Raw genomic sequence first — 16,654 nt, 5'->3', positions numbered from 1 at the left:
TCAAAAGCTTGTATTGACAGCTGGGTCAGATGTGTCATCTGTCCTAAGTTATTTCTTCACCTTGTGCCAGCATGGACAAAAAGCTTTCAAATGCTCCATGACAAATGAGACTGTATGATATGATCGAAAGCTCCAGAAAAGCTACTATATGGAACCTGTGATGAGATTTTCTCAACATTATTATTAGCTAGACTTATTTAGAAGTCAAAATAAAAACCAATCCAACATGTTTAGTGATAGTGATAGTAAAGAAAGGCCATTCAAACACTCATCACTAAAGATATCAGCAGAGGAAAATAAAAGACAAACAGAGAGAATAACCAGCCTACACATTGGGCCCTACAGACGGAGGCTGCACGGTGAAGGCTTCGCGTTTATAACAAGACTGATCAGATGTTAATGTTAACGTTACCTGGGCACGTGGTTTGCATTGTAAGGAACTAACACAGCTTTTTTTCCCTCCAGTAGCGTGTTCTCGTTTATCCTCATGGTGCCAACCCAGACACAAACACCAATAGGGCCGATTATAACAATAAACTAAATTCAACCCTTTATGTCCCATTAATATATTCTAAGAGCTGGATACTGAATCACAAGATGGAGACCATTCTTCCCACGGATGTATTAAGGGAAAAAGGCAGACGATTTTTCAATGCCTGTATTGTGGGAACGTTTATTCTATTTATTTTAACCAGTGAATGTCGCCCGCCGGGGTTGCTTCCGCGTTCTGGGGCCCACTGCACATGCGCACTGGGGGGGTTGCAAACTTTCTTCTTCGTCTGTTATTTAATGGCGGTTGGCAAACAGCATTTAGCTGCATTACCGCCACCTTCTAGACTGGAGTGTGGATCAGATCGGCCTACTACTTGTTCCACTTTCGGCTGTTCCCGTTAGGGGGCGCCAGGCCGAACTCTTTCTCTGGCTCCAGCGTTGAAATATCTGCCGTGCACACACAAAGTAAAAATCACATGCAATTACAAACACACCTCTCATCTAGACACACTTTTAATTAGCAGATGGAAATCGCCTCAAGGCGTTTTACAACTGACGCGCCCCTGGATTCCAAGTTAATTGTCACAATAACGATTCAGTAAACATACCCTTATGTTGAACAAAATTTTATCAGAAGGTAATATTTTGAAAAGGTATTTTTCCTGTATGTATAATGTGTGTTATGCGTAGAAGATGCCACACACCCAAAAATAAATGGAAAAAGCACCAAAACATTCACTGAGCATTTATGAATGCCAAATAGTGTTACCAAAGACTAGTCGGGAAAAAAATATATACAGTAAGCCTAAGTAGGAAAATCACAGGTGTTGTTAAAATCATTACAATGGCTTGGTTTTGTTTGGGTCATTACAGTGTGAGCACAATATCAAGACCCTGAGTTTAGCCACTTCTAATTTTATTATGCATATCTACTGGGGCATGTCCAAATATGTGTGTGTGTGTGTGTGTGTGTATATACAGTCTTTGCTTTTTTTCTGTAAAAGTGATAAATTTACCTTGTCATGCTTCTAATGGTCAAATTAAAGAATCTGAGGCATTTACAGGAGAGAACTTTTGTAGAGCTACTTACAGTTCTTAGAGATATTCAGCCGGTGAGGTCATAAGCATACACTTTAACCGCTGCTATGGCTATCAGTGATACTATACTCGTGCTCTTATCACCACATTAGTAGCATGTTTTGTTTTCCCTTTGATCGCATGTTTTAATCAACTGTGTATATGAGGTTTCTGCCTCCTCAGGTTACATTTTTGAATTAGATTCTCAAAGGAGCAAAAAGTGACTTTAATTATTGTTCTTGTTTGTAAAATGCATAAATGACTGATTCAGTTCCTTTACTGGCCTTGGGTGTTTGCTGTAGTAGGATAATCTGTCATCACATTTACAAATGAAGAACATATTTATTGGTACTTTTATTTTATTATTTCAGACTCCGTGTGTATGTACGTGCACATGTGTGTCTGTGGATCTGTTTGGTTGCTTAAATTGCTCTGCCCAGTCCATGCCACAGCTTCACTGGCTCCTGTGGAGTGTTGACCATGTCCATCCAGTGCTGCATCTGAGGGCCTCTGGCATACATGAAGGGCCCTAACACCAGCACTCCCAGTAGGACTGGAGGCTCTGGGAGAAAGATATGACTGTCAGTGTTTCAGATCCTATCTGCAGCAAGCTGTTGCTGCAGTTTGTTTTGCAGCTGAAACCATTGCAACTTTGTAACGAACTGAACATGTGGTGTTGCTGTGATTTATACTGAAAATGATTATTATAAGGCTTTAATAAACTTAATAACTGATAGTTAAATCAGAAACCATGTAATAAATTTGAATGGATATGTTATTGTAAAATGAAGAATGTTTGTTTCATTTTAATGAAAGCAAATTATGAAGCTTCTTGATGCTAACAATGTCTGTGTATTTTTAACTTTAATTGCATTTCAGTGCATTTGCTTTTAATAAAACCCAAATTATAAGTTCCTCTATCATCTGATAATACATCCTGTAAACACACAAAGTTTGATCTTCAAATGCCAGATGATAACAGAGAAAGGGTGAGGCTTTGTTGTCAATCTACAGTAGTGATTTACAGCCTCTTTGGTTTGTGGCCCCTTGAAATCCAACCCCTCTGATCACAGATTATGGCCTGATTGTAAAAGAGATTTTTTTTTCAGCCTAAACAGGTGATAGTATCCAGTACTCTACAAGAAATAAAAGTAAAAAATAAAATCCAGTTTTCAATTACACCTTTTCTTTATCCCTTTAAGTTGAAAACCATTGCCTGGGAATATTACAGCAAACAGTAACACTTCTGGCTGCTTTATTAATTAGATACGGTAATATAAAAGCTTATTGTGGTGTAAATATGAACGTGTGTGAAATATATTGTACATGTGATCTAAAAGTATGCTTTTAGCAAAATTTCCTGCTTGTATTCAAATTTGAAAATTAAAGTTTAGACTAAATTCACTGGATGCTCTTCAGGTAAGTTGGTCACCTGAGCGGACATTGTTTGGCTGCTGCAGTTCAAACTTCAGACAGGCCTCGTCCAGGTGCTGTGAACGGAGTTTAAATGTCATCCTGTGGTTGAAGTATGGGTTCTTTTCACCTTTCACCACACAGCTGCGCTTGAGCTTCACCACCTGAGTGAGTATCTGTAAGCTCACCTGGACACACACACCTGGGAAACACAGATATGCTGTCTTACTATGATACCTTCTCAGATTTATGTTGTTTGTATACTGCGCAATTCATGTGAAGACTTCCATAAGTCATGTCCACAAGCCTTTCCTCATCCTGCACCATCTTCTACCTTTGTCTGTGAGCAGTTGTAGGCCTCGAGCCCTCAAAACCACCACAGAGAGGCGCTGCAGAGACGGGCTGTAGCTGAGACATATCTGCACATCACCCAGCTCTGAGCACTGACAGAGATGACAGAATGATTATGAGCTTGTATGACCAGGTTTATGCACACATGCTGGGAGTGTACCTGCATGTTGTCCTCTGGCTCCAGGTCTCTCCAGAGCACCCTGCCGGCCTGGCCCAGCTCCCTCTCCAAAGGAAAAAGCACCCTGCCCACAGCACGGCGTTTACCATCTTGCTCCACACTCAGCACACACACACTCAGGGTGCTGTGAGGCACACACACTCCTGACACCTGTGGAGAACACATACACACAGTAGAGATAGAATCACTGAGTCAGCTGTTCTCTCTGTACTAGACAACTGGATGTAAGCTATAGAAATGTAGCTGACATCACACTTAGATGCAGTTTACTGCTCCGATTTATCACTGGTCGCTCTGTAAGACAAAACACCTCAGCAAACTACCAGCATACGTTACATCTCTGTCTGTTAGAGGCAGAATCAGATGAGTGGACGAGGGGCAAGACAGCTCCTGCAATCTCACTGACCACCACTGAAAGTGGCAGGTTGAACCTCTGTATGACATGACAGTGACACTTATTATTGAAAAGTCAATAAAACAACTACAAAGTGATGCAAAATGACCACACAGAGACACAAATCGACCCCAAACAGATACAACAGAGAGACACATTTTTACACCTTTAGCAAATGTGCTCTCCTTCTTTGAATTTGTGTACCAGCCTACTCTGCCCACTAAACCCACTCCTAAAACTCATTGTGCATGTTCCCCATGCCAACTTGAAAAGCCTGTTTTTAGTTTTTCTGCTCCTACTGTAGCTCCAGGGACAATTTAAATCACACTATGCAAATTCACAACAGTAATTTACAGTTTAGTGGTTGGCTAACATATGTATTACTGTTCATCAGTATCTTGTACTAATTTACATATGCTCAGGTCTCTCTTAAACATGAGATCTTACTAATTAAATATAAAGATCATTGGCTATATAAAGTAACATGTATATGGATGAGAGCAGATATAAGTCCAGCAAACACAACTTTTTGCTGCTTTTTTGTCACTAAGATTATGTACAGTAACTTTTCCTGCTTGTGTGTCTCAGCAGATTTAAAGCTTCTGTAAACTTTCATGTCCTTGCCTGGAAAACAAAGCAGTCGCTGAACTCCGGATCGGGCCCTGTGCCTCGGGCCTTGGTCTGGCGGGGCCGCCGGTCATCTGGGAGAAGCTGGAGCTGCACCAGCGTGACATTGCCGTGGAACTGTGGAGGGAGGTTGGCGAGGCGGAGCAGGGAGACTATGAGCTGTTCACTGCTGTGGCGATACTCCACTGAGAAGCAGAGACGGGTGGCCATGCCAGGAGGGGGGGCTACCACCTCATTCAGAGGGGGAGCAGAGTAGAGACCTGCCAGCACTGTCCCAACAGGGTACCAGCCTGATGGAAGCATGTACATTTACTATACTGTACAATCCTAAGGTACTTTATACCCTAACTATAGTACCTTCTGGAGGGAAATGTTCTATTACTCCACTATTTGTCTGACTGTTGATGTTATTTTATAGATTAAGCTTTTACAGAGTTGACAGACTGTGAAGCTACTCTGGGCTTGTTAATCCCTTCAAAAACAGAGTCATCTTGAATCAACTTGTCAAGTTTCAGATGTCTGTGAGTTGTTAGCAGTTGCACCAAAGAGATGGTTTCACTTGTATAACTAAAGTCACTTGGTTTCAGTTTTAAACTATTCAATAGTTCACAAAAAGCAAAGACTATAGAAATATCCATAGAATGAACACTCTTTTCTCTTTGCTCTCACAACCCATAATATTTGATTTCTGACCCATTGGAGGAGGTTCCACCTTTAGGGTGAGAACCACCTGTAATCTGTACACATACAGTAACTGTTATATAGTCACATAGGCCTTTTTTCTGCAGAACGAGAACCATACTGTGTGCACATTTTACTGTTCTTTAGTATTTTTGCATTATTATATTAGTACAAGAGGTAGAAGCTTCAAATGCTACTTCCAGCACTGATATATGCCTCAGAGTTGTATTGTATGTAAGGACTTGTTTTGAAGTTTGTAGGATTGATCTTTGTTTGTTATTTTCCTTAAAACCAGTGATATGCATGTGATATTTTACTCATGCATATGTTTTCTAATGGTTAGTGTAGGTCACATTAGTGTATTCCTTTTATTGTCAGTAAGTTTCACATTTGAAACTCAAACTAACTATAACCTTCTTGACATGCTGTCAAATAAAAGGCAGTAATGACCTACTCCTTACTGAGAGTGACCCACGATGGGCTAGTATGTCCCTCCGGGCCTCCATCTTCATCTCCTCTGTCTCATCATTGTTAAGATCAACATGGTTTCTGGTCATGAAGCGAGGAGGCAAGGTGAAAGGGATCTCACTGGACCTTTCACACACACACAGAACAATGTTATTAAATACCACCTCTGTAGAATCTCTAATATACTGGCCTCAGCTCAATTGTGATACACTGATTTAATTGCCTTAAGGTGGTTGAGATAGCTGGTGTTTGTATTATTGTATAACCACATATCAGTGCTATTATTATTCAGATCAAGAATAGTACCATCACTTACTCTCCCACTCATTGTTCAAGGGTCTTAAAGTTATTACATGCCCCAAGTGATGACGGTTGCATCTTAGGTTGAAGCTGCAAAAGATTTTATTGTTGCTTTGTCATTTTTTTGGTCCTCTTTTAAAACAGTGATGTTTTTCTTGCTTGTTTGCCATAAAGAAATTTTAATAACTGCCATGTGTTGTCCATGTGTACTCAAACTCAAACTGCCTCAGAGAAGACAAATAAAGTTTTTGAATTGTTTGCTGAGCTTGGCAGTTTATTCTTGACCTCAGAAACAGTAGCCGGTAAAAAAGACCACGTGATACAATCGAAGCTTTAGAGCAATTAAGTAAATGGACCCCGAGTTGAGATATCAACGAATAATTCAAAATTAGCTATGGGATTTTTTTTTCCAGGTCATTAAATTTTAACCGAGACCTTCCTGCAAAGACAGATTTAATATAAACTTTAGGTAATTTTTTTTATATTTTAATATGATTTGGATTTAATTGTCTTTGTAATAACTCTGACCTCTTGCAAAAATCTTTCATCTACAAATCAAACTCTTTCCAGATCTATGTCAAAAACTATTCCAATTTAATATTATTTCAGCTCTATGTGCATGTTTTCAGTAGTATTTTAGTTAGTACTTATTTTCCAGACTCTTATTAATAATACAAATTGTGATGTAGTATTATTATGAGACTACCACTGCAAGTTTTATATGAAATGTGTTTTGTGGTACTGACATGGCCCAGGAGCCCAGAGAGACCGGGATCACTGGAGCGGAGCACACCGGCACTGACGGCACCGTGGAGAGCAGCTCCTGGTATCGTCTCTGGCCTTTCTTCTTCCTCCACAGACAGTACATCATCAGACCGAGCAGCAGCAGCAACAGGAGACCCACAGACAGACCAGCAGCCAACAGCAACACCTGGTCTGAGCAAACAAACAAGAAAAATAAACCCATATACATCTGGCAGGTTTGGGTCTAATCTAACTTTCCGCCTACCTGCCATGGGGGAGTACTTTTCACTTCACCTTGTCTTTTCTTCTTACCAGCTCTCACTCACACAGTGTCTGCTGTGTGTAGAGTTTATTGTACGTGACCCTGGGGAACAGAGAGAGTACAGCTGGTTGATTCTCATGTCGTGACGTTATCTGGCTTGTTGGTTGGAGACTGCACTCATAATCCCCTAAAAAGCCATACCACTGATCACACACATTACAGATAGTCATTTGGAAACTAAGACATTCTGGCAACTACTGGTTTCCATTCATTTCTTCAAAGGGCCGATATCAGTTTTACATGAAGTTCAGTTTTCTAGTCATGAGGAGTAAAGCTCAATCTCTGATGACTGTTGAATAATGTTTTCCATGGTTATGAGATAGTTTTATCAGGTAAAGCCAAGAAAATGACCCTGATAAGAACATCAAACTATTGGTTGAATTATATAAAATATAGGATCCAATATTTTTGGAGATTGATCCAGACTGAAATACTGTATCTCGGCAATTGTGTCTATGTGATGACCATGACATTTAATGTAAATATCCATAGTGTCCAGCAGGTGTATTCTACTGACTTTGGTTATCCTCTGCCCACTTTTCAACTTATTTTATAAAATATCTTGGATTGGCACAAAAACATACAAATATTTAAGGCTCTCAGAATAATTTCAGTGATCAATGACTTCTCACCTAATGCCAAAATGTCAGTTTGTTCAAAATTCCAGTCAAATACCTGCAAAACTAAAGACATTCTCATCAGCCTCTCTGTACTTTGTGTTTAGTGCTAATGATCAAATGCTGATGCACTAAATTAAGATGGTAACTGCTGCCATTGTGAGCATGTTAGCCTGCTGGTGGTAGGTCTGCTGTGTCTAAGTACAGTCCTACAGAACTGGTGACACAGCTGCCAACTTGTTTCATATTCATCTACTGCTTTAAATACTCAAACAATAATAAGCATGTAACTGTGCATACATGTAATATGACTGTCCTGACAAGTGATCTGTTCCTTAACTCATCATTAAAATAATGGTTAACCACTCATCCATCCACTGCTGTTTCACTTACATGCACATACACACTCAGAGACTGTGCAGAGATTGGACAGTAGCTAATGAGATGACAGTTAATCTTCAGAGCTAAAGGCAGAGTATGGCCCTTTCTGACACACACACACACACTGATGAAGAGAAATCCTCATATTCACACTGATGCTAACTTCACATGAGGTCCAATTATGAGAGGAGACAGAGGAGCAGGAAAAGCAGGCTGTGTGTTTTTTAGATGAGGATAGCTGGAAACAGGAAAGATGGTCTTAGGGAGTGATGGGGGAAGAGTGGAAGGAATTAGGGGAGGAGGGAGCGACGCCATGTAGCACCACCTGCTCAGTGACAGGGCAGAGGGCAAAAACAGGACACAAGGTGCAACACTAAAGGTAAGAGGTTGTTTTATTGTATTATGTCTATGAACAGCTATGTATCTTAATGGCATTTATTAGTTCAGTACACAGAGACTATGATAGATTAGGTGTCTACAAGTTAGTTGTGGTTGAACCATCAGGTCAGTGCAGGACACAGGTGGATTAGAAAGTCTGGAATTAGTTTTAAAATGAATACATGCATGTTCTGTGCTACTAAATCAGGCATAAAAAATATTTTTAAAAGACTGAAAGACTTTCCTAACCTGCTTTTAAAATGAATAAATACACAGAAGAATAAAAGTAGGCACAACATGCACACAGACTCTGTTACTTGTCAGTCTTATCACCTCCAGCATCCTTTCTAGTGATCCATCTTTGTCTTGCTTCTTTATCTTCTTTACAAGGAGGCCAAATGCTTTTTAAAATCTGTCTCAGATAATCCACATTTTGTCTTGACAATCAAATAATCTGTGTAATCCCATTAGGTTAATCTGAGAGCTTCTGACTGTGGGCACATGTCTATGCAACGACTGGGCTGAGCATGTGTGTGGACAGTACACTTAGATAAGAGTTAGGTAACATTATCATTACCACTCTCATATCTATTTGTTCAATATGCTGCTAGAGTCAGCACTGTAATCTTAGCGTGCCACTGGGAACACTGGGAAACATAACGCCTGGCTCTGTCCAACTCCTTTAACTCCCGAGCTCATAAGATCAATAATTAACACTTTATATTTTGTTTCTTGATACATACACTAACCAAATGTAAAACCTAAAAACTGCAGGTTATGTGTGGGACTATTACTTGGTCAGAAGCAGTAACCTCTGTTGCATGGCAAGGTCACAGTGACACAGAGACAATAAGCATATTTATCAAAATAATAAAATATTGCTTTAAAGTGACTATAACTGATGTATTAAATGAGTGTTGGACCAACAACGTTACTGTTTTAGTTCACTCTCCTAACACCCCTCTCACCAGAAGCAAGACGTTGTTTCAGTAGAAAAAGCTCTGAAACCCATTGAACCTGCTCAGCATCAAACAGCAGACAGACACAGGTGGCAACTAAATATGTCCCTCAGTAGTTGGTAGAGACCAAAAAGAAAGTGAATATTGCACTTACATTCAACATGTCGACAGAAACATGACTCAAAGTAAATGACAGTGCTGCTCAGCTGCTGCTGCTTATGGGTAGCTGTATGCTAACAAGTTTACCAGAGGTTATGATAGTGTGTTCACAAGTTGTTTGCACTGCCCTAAGTGCCCAAAAGCTCAGCCATTGCAGGTTTAGAGATGAAAATTAATTCAACAGTCCACAATGTGCCCTTCTTGGCAGATTGATGCTGTTGCCATGGCAAGGCCTGGGCGCCCAGCATCTGAGAGCTGCAAGCCAGCCTGTTGTTCCGTCAGTCAGTCGGCCTCTTACTCCAGTGAGGCTGGGATTGTGGGACTGGATGATCGGGCCCCCATTTTCTCTCTCTCTAAGAGCTCCATGGATGTTGTCATGGTAACAGGACCAATGCACAAGCAGGATGAAGCCTGGACCAGGACAGACCTGAGACGCAGTTTCAGCACCAGCACACACTCTGAGCAGAACTCAGTGAAGCCCAAGCAGCCGTATCCTCATGTGTGGCGGCACGCCAATGCCACCAACAACCTTCACAACATGGGCTTGCACAGCCCTCCTTCATGGAGTGAGAGCTGGATAGACAAAATGCAGCGCTGGAGTGGGTGTAGCGGGAGCACACACAGCCGCAGCAGCACCCCAGAGACAGTCGTATGGAGAGTAGGAACCTCACGCCCCTCAAGTCTAACCCAGGACGCCCCTTGCTCTCCTGTGTTGGACTCTCCTATGTCCAAACTAGCCTCTCCTCCAACCATACCCTCCCAGTTCATCTCCCCCCTCCAAACACCTACTTTACCACCTACAGATCTTTTAACTTCTGCCTCGCCACTGACACTGAGCAGAAATAAACAAGACTTACTTATGTCCTCACCTGTCCCCTCACCACTGCCATCATCCCTGCAGGCTCACACCTCCTCACCCTTAACACCCAGCTCCCCCGTTCACCTCCAGCTCACCAGGACAGAGGATGAGCGCTTCCTAGAGAATAATTTATTTACTTTTCAATTCCTTTCCCCAACCCCATCTTCTGCTAGCTTAGCAGAAGCAGGTACATCAGGTCCTGACTGCCTTGTTGACAATCTGATAGAAGAACTACACAGTCCTGGGGACATGCAGTTATCGGAGAGTGGAGGAATGAGAAGCCCAGAGCAGAGATTTACTTACATGATGTCTAATTCTTCAGCAGAAGGACAAGAATCAGGGACAGGAGTCTCAGTCTGCCATCTCGAACTGCCATGGCAGCCAGGGCAAAGCTGTCCAGCAGGCCGAGGTCGGAGGTCACCCATGGTTTCCTCCTGGAGCGACTCACAGTTGAGTGACTCCTGCAGGTGCAGCTTGAACAGCAGAGAGGGCACTGCACAGGCTCCAAAGGCTGAGGTGTTCAAAGAGGAAGGCACAATGACTTCACAGCTGGAGACAGCTGATGCAGCTGTACAGACTATGTCTCCTGTCAGCTCCTGGTGCAATCTAAGGAAGAACATGTCCACCTCCAACATGGACTCCCACTCCATCTTTGGGTCACCACCTGGATTTAGAATGAACCACAAGTCCTCAGTAGGGTCTAACTCTAATCTGGCGTTCTCATTTTCCAGTGTGTTCCCAGTGAGCAGTGGGGAGGAGGAAGAGAGACAGGGAGATGACCCACCATGTGATGTTAACTCTGTCTCCTCCCACAATCTGGAGAGGAAGAGGTCGTGCTTGAAGATCCAGGGGGAGGAGAGGGATGAGCTGGAGAGGAGGAGCAGCATAAAGCAGATGCAGTGGGTCAAGGACAGCAGGGCGTGTGAGGCTCATGGTGCATCTGTGGACCCAGAGGTGCTTAGTATGGCCATACGGAAACATCTGGGACTCCAGAACAGCCCCCTACCACAGAGACGTACCTCCAAAAAGAAGAAAGCACCAAAGCCTCCTCTTATATCAAATGTAGTAAAGGTTGCGGCCCCAGAACTGAAACCACCAGTAATGATTTCTACATCACTGGCGGAGGGTAGGAGTGAGGGGCCAGCAGAGGCAGGTGGAGGGATGGAGGAAGAAAAGCCAGGAGGAGGCAAAAAGGAGGAAACAGTAAAAGCTGCTCATAGAACAAGCAAAGTAGAGGGCCATAATGTAAAACAAGAAGAAGAGGAGGGGGTGTATGTAGAGGAGGCTGCCAGTCACCCTAAGTCCCCCTCACATGGGAGTGGACATGAAAAGAAAAGTGTGATCAGGTCACTGAGGAGGCCTGGGTGGTGTGGAGGCTCCAGAAAGACTGATGACTGATCCTGGAAAATAATCTAACCTAAATATATTGATTATCTACCGAAGAGGATTGGGGACACTGCATAAAATTTATTTGAATTCTGACTTTAAACTCAGAATAAAAAAAAAAAAAAGTGCAGTGGCCCTAATCCTCTTCCATAATTATCCATAGCTGATACTACTAATAAACTAAGGCATTAGTAATAGTAATAATAATGATAATAATAATACTTTATTTGTATAGCACTTTACAACTCCAGAGGAGCCCAGAGCGCTTCACAGAAAAACATATATTAGGAATATAAAACCAGCTACATAAACAATAAAAACAAGAACAAAATAAAACAATACAATATAATATCAAAAGCTAATGGGAGACTTCCATATCAAAGTATAAATATAAAACAACAAACTAAAAGACATCGACATGATGCCACTGGAGCCCGTTAGACACAGAAAGCCTGTCTAAAGAGATGAGTTTTTAGTTTTGACTTAAAAGACGATAGCTCAGTTATGGACCATAACTGAACATGTTTCACCAAGACACGACTGCCTGCTGAGGGTTTCCTGACTGAAACATGTCCTGATTAGAGCTGACAAACCAAGAACAACAAGAGAATCACTCGCACTCAGATATCTACATACGAGGTAACTCAGCTCAAATATGTTGTTTGTGAATAAACTGTAACTTAAAAACACACAACTAAGCTACTTCACACTCTCCCTCTTCCCACACTCACTCAACTCGTTCACAGCAAAACACATAAAATCAGTTTGTACTGTAAACCTGTTGAACCGCGGCGGCGAAGTGTGGCCATTCAGGCGCTGCTGTTGACATGAGCGGACACATTCTCTCTCATTCACCACGATAAAAATGCTCAACTCACCAGTGGCTTCCACTGAAGTTATTGTCATCATATTTTCACAGTTGTGTGTTTGTGTGTGGTAAGGCAGGAGAACCCTGTCATCTATTTATTTCTGGTCTTAAATAGTTGATTCACACAAACGACAGAAAATATTTATTTGATCATGTTTTTGATTGGAACTATGATTTCTATAGAGAATGGCTCTACAGTCGGCTGTTCACTGCATCACAAACATATGGTACAAAACCCCTTTAAAGAGTAATACAAGTATGTTTCTATCTATCTATTTATTTATTTATAGTATGAACCAACTATAGCCCTACTGATATCTGGCCAATACCAATAAAATGGGATAGTATATTGGCTAAATATATTATAAAAACACTTTTGATAGGGATAGTCCAACAGAAAAATGTGGTGAATGCAACAGCTTAGTTGAAAAACAAGACTACAAACAGCATTAGAACATCAGCCACAGTAACGCTAAAACGCTGATGTTTAGCAGGTATTATGTTTACCATCTTAGTTCAGCATATTGTCATTCTAATATTTGTTGCACAAATGACAGATTTTGGCAGTGAAGTCATCAGGCCTGCAGATATTTGTTGTAAAAGTAATGAACAAACTAAAAGATGGATCTGATGATGACAGTGGGGAAAAGTCAGCACATCACCAAAGCAGTGCTGCAGTCGAATCACAAAACCTCAAGGCTTAAGTCCCCAGTGTTCGAGTCCGAGTCAAGTCCCTGTGACCTGAGTGTGAGTCAACAAGGTCTACACTCATTCACCTCTGCCTACTCTGTACTGTTGACTGGATATGAATATGTAAGTGAACAAGTCCTCTTTAGGCAGGTAACATCTATTCTACTGAGTCATGTTTACACAGAGCAAACCATACAGGTGATTTGGGATATAAAAGATAAAGGTTGTTTTCAGGTCACTATGTCACCGCTGGAAGTCATGTGACATGATGTGATGTGTGTACAGTGCTGTATTGCCTTTTTCCTGTGTGCTGGTTAGTGTACTGTGAGTGTGTGAAAGTGCTGATGGGCCTCCCTGCAATCCCCTTTTTCTCAGCTGCAGTGGAAACTCATAGCTGCAGGAGAACAGTCCAGCGTTGGGCCTTTGTTGTGACAGCACTCATTGTCCCTGGAGTCATGCTGCTGGTGTATGTGTGGGTGTGTACTGTACAGTATGTGTACATGTGTATGTACATCTGCCTGCTGCCTGGTATAAATAGCGTGGTGTGTGCATGTGCTGGTGATTCTGTGGAAGAAGATGGCTGTACCTGGACCTCCTCTGCTCCTTCTGTCTCTGCTGCTGCTGTTGGGGAAGGCATCCCTGCCTGCAGCTGCATACACGATCGCCACCAGACCTCAGCAACAACACAAAATCCTCCAGCTGGGTGAGAGAACCAAAATATAAACCTCCAAAAACTTCAGCAATGAACATAAAATTGATAATACTTTAAAAAAAATTCAATGTCTTTTCTCTGTATTTCTGTGTGGTGTGTCTCTCCTCCCAGACTGGCCTGTGGACTGTGGTATGGCCCATTTCAAACCCAACATGGCAGAGAGGATTGTATCCGGGAATGAGGCCAGACCTCACTCCTGGCCCTGGCAGGTCTCTTTGCAGGTGAACCTATTTTTCTGGTTCAGTATTCAAGGTATCTGGAGGTCTTCAGTTAAGGACATCAAATGACTGCAATATGATCTGCAATATGCCGCTACCCGAAAATAAATCCACCATAGGCTCTGTTCTTTAATGCTTGATGAGTATCTGTGGATCATTATTAGTTTATTGTAAACTAATTAATAAATCTGTCCCTTGACTGGATAAATGTAATGCAGTCATTTTTCTTAGCTGCTGTTTTTCTTAATATTCAAGCACCAGTTTTAACCCCTAACTAATGGACAAATAAATATTAGTTTATTAAAATATATGTAGCATTTCTATTATTTGTCTGCTCCCAAGGTAGAAAAGCACATGAAACTGATTGTGTGTGTGATATTTATGGGGTAATGTGGCTGTGTTTATAGGCGACTTTAAACCTCTGAGATGGCCACTAAAATAATCTTGTCTGGTTGTGCACCACAGGTTCGTCCCAGGGGAAGTAAGCAATACATTCATGTCTGTGGAGGAACTCTCATCCACAAGAACTGGGTCCTTACTGCTGCTCACTGCTTCCAAAAGTAAGAAATTGTCCATTGAAGCAGAAACATAAAGTAGTAAATTTAGCTGTAGTTTGATGTTTAAATGACACCACATAGATCTTAGTCCACGCATTTCTTTGGGTCTAAAGGGGTAAAGCTGAGGATGCTGGGAGCTGGAGGATTGTCCTGGGGAAGCACCAGCTGAAGCGTTCAGAGACAGCAGAAAGGATTATCCCAGTGAAGAGAATCTACCGGCACGAGAACTTCCGTTACCCTGCTCACAGTGAGCTGGACTATGACATCGCCCTGGTGAAGGCCGCCACAGACATCCTCCCTTCAAACTTCATTCGGTACGCCTGCCTGCCACACAAGCAGACCAGGCTCAAACCGGGACACTACTGCTGGGTGACGGGCTGGGGAGACACCCGGGGTGAGCTGGAGGAGGTACACAGAAAGAAATAATGGGGGGTGGCTTTCAGGGTTCATAGATTTAGAAAAATCAAATGTTCAATTAATACAAATTGAGATTTCTCAAACTCAATTGGTGGAATAAAAAGTGAAGTCAAATGTAATGTTTCTCAGACTCGAGATTAAAATTGACTGAAACGACCTTCTGCGAATATGAACCTGTAGAATTAAACCAAAAATTCAAAATGATCACTTAAAAAATAAAATGTCTCAAAGCAATCAATTCAGAAGTGTTGAAATTTTAATATTAGTAGTCAGTGGTGGTTACATTTCACCATTAAGTTTTCAACATCTTTAACATGTAATTATGACCCTTATTTGTTTCCATAATCCTGATAGAGGGTACAACGATCAGCATCTTTGTTTGGTGTTAGCATGCTAACATTGAGTAATTAGAACTTAACACAAAGAACTAGTTAATGGAATGTCTTTTTTTTTTTTTTTTAACCGCTTAGTCCCTGAACGGGGGGAAGAAGAAAAGTCATTAGGACTCAGTCTGCACCATAAATGTCTCTAACACTGCACTGCAATTTGTCAAGTAGGCAGCAGACTGACATTACCGTGCTGTTTATCTGGCTAAACAGCCGAAAAGAAGTAGAAATCCAAATGCGGTTTAAATTGCTGAAAGGTTATCAAATGCATTTCAGGTGGGAAGGAGAACGTGTCTCTGGCAGAAGCCCTGAATCAAGCTCGTCTGCCCATCATTGACTTCATGACCTGTCGGCAGAAAAAATTCTGGGGTGAACGTGTCCGAGACTCCATGATCTGTGCCGGGTTCAGAGACACCGAGGACCCACCTGCTGCATGTCAAGTAGGACCAAGATTCACCATGTAGGAGGTACAGTCATGTTACATGTACCCACACCTCATTCCCACCCTTCTCTCTCTTCCTGTCTCTTGCAGGGTGACTCTGGCGGTCCTCTGCTATGCCAGCTGGGGCGGGACCGCTGGGAGGTGCACGGTGTGGTGAGCTTTGGCCCCATCGGCTGCACCATGGAAAACAAACCAAGTGTGTTCACTCGCACTGCCACCTACATCCCCTGGATCGAAGCAACACGCATCAGGGACTTCTTCCTGCACTGAGCCGGCCACCTGACTCAGCTGACAACAAATACAAGCTCTGCTCAAGTCCATGTCAGGCTGATGACTCCAAACTGTTCTTTTTGTCAGCCGCAGTTTTTGTTTCACAATTTCTGAAACTTACACAACCACTTGAAAATGTAAATACGTGTTCTGTTCAATTACTGTTTTATAATGCACCATATTTTACAGTATACACTATGTACTGTCCTGATTTTGAACAATAAAGTTGTGACAGAGTACTGCATAGCACACACTACTCATGACCTTGTACATAATCTACTTTGTGCAATAAAGGTAGTCAAAAGCAC

The 16,654-nt window shown here is 41.9% G+C and overlaps 2 protein-coding genes across 3 annotated transcripts; one reads left to right on the top strand and one right to left on the bottom strand.

Annotated features, from left to right (window-relative positions):
• Positions 1-8: 8 nt before the first annotated feature.
• On the bottom strand, positions 9-14,009 carry syt15 (synaptotagmin XV). 2 transcript variants are annotated; one of them, XM_020613849.1, is made up of 10 exons: positions 13,931-14,009; positions 6,991-7,089; positions 6,728-6,917; positions 5,668-5,807; positions 4,530-4,822; positions 3,494-3,661; positions 3,317-3,425; positions 3,171-3,184; positions 3,002-3,059; positions 9-2,131 (listed from the first exon to the last, which is right to left on the bottom strand). In XM_020613849.1, the coding sequence occupies exons 2-10, from the start codon at positions 6,995-6,997 to the stop codon at positions 1,992-1,994; spliced, it is 1,119 nt and encodes a 372-aa protein (XP_020469505.1). In that variant the 5' UTR covers positions 6,998-7,089; positions 13,931-14,009; the 3' UTR covers positions 9-1,991. The 2 variants fall into 2 exon arrangements, with proteins under 2 accessions (XP_020469505.1, XP_020469504.1); XM_020613848.1 differs by having other exon boundaries at positions 3,002-3,184.
• Positions 13,921-16,557, top strand: LOC109967951 (chymotrypsin-like elastase family member 2A). Its single transcript, XM_020613883.1, has 6 exons — positions 13,921-14,047; positions 14,168-14,277; positions 14,740-14,834; positions 14,945-15,225; positions 15,911-16,074; positions 16,167-16,557. Exons 1-6 carry the CDS (start codon positions 13,921-13,923, stop codon positions 16,344-16,346), a joined length of 957 nt encoding a protein of 318 aa, XP_020469539.1. The 3' UTR covers positions 16,347-16,557.
• Positions 16,558-16,654: the final 97 nt, after the last annotated feature.

Source organism: Monopterus albus, unplaced genomic scaffold (assembly GCF_001952655.1).
Source record: "Monopterus albus unplaced genomic scaffold, M_albus_1.0 scaffold139.1, whole genome shotgun sequence".
Classification (NCBI taxonomy): Eukaryota; Metazoa; Chordata; class Actinopteri; order Synbranchiformes; family Synbranchidae; genus Monopterus; species Monopterus albus.
Note: the sequence above shows the minus strand (reverse complement) of the source record. Positions and strands in the feature narration are given on the sequence as shown.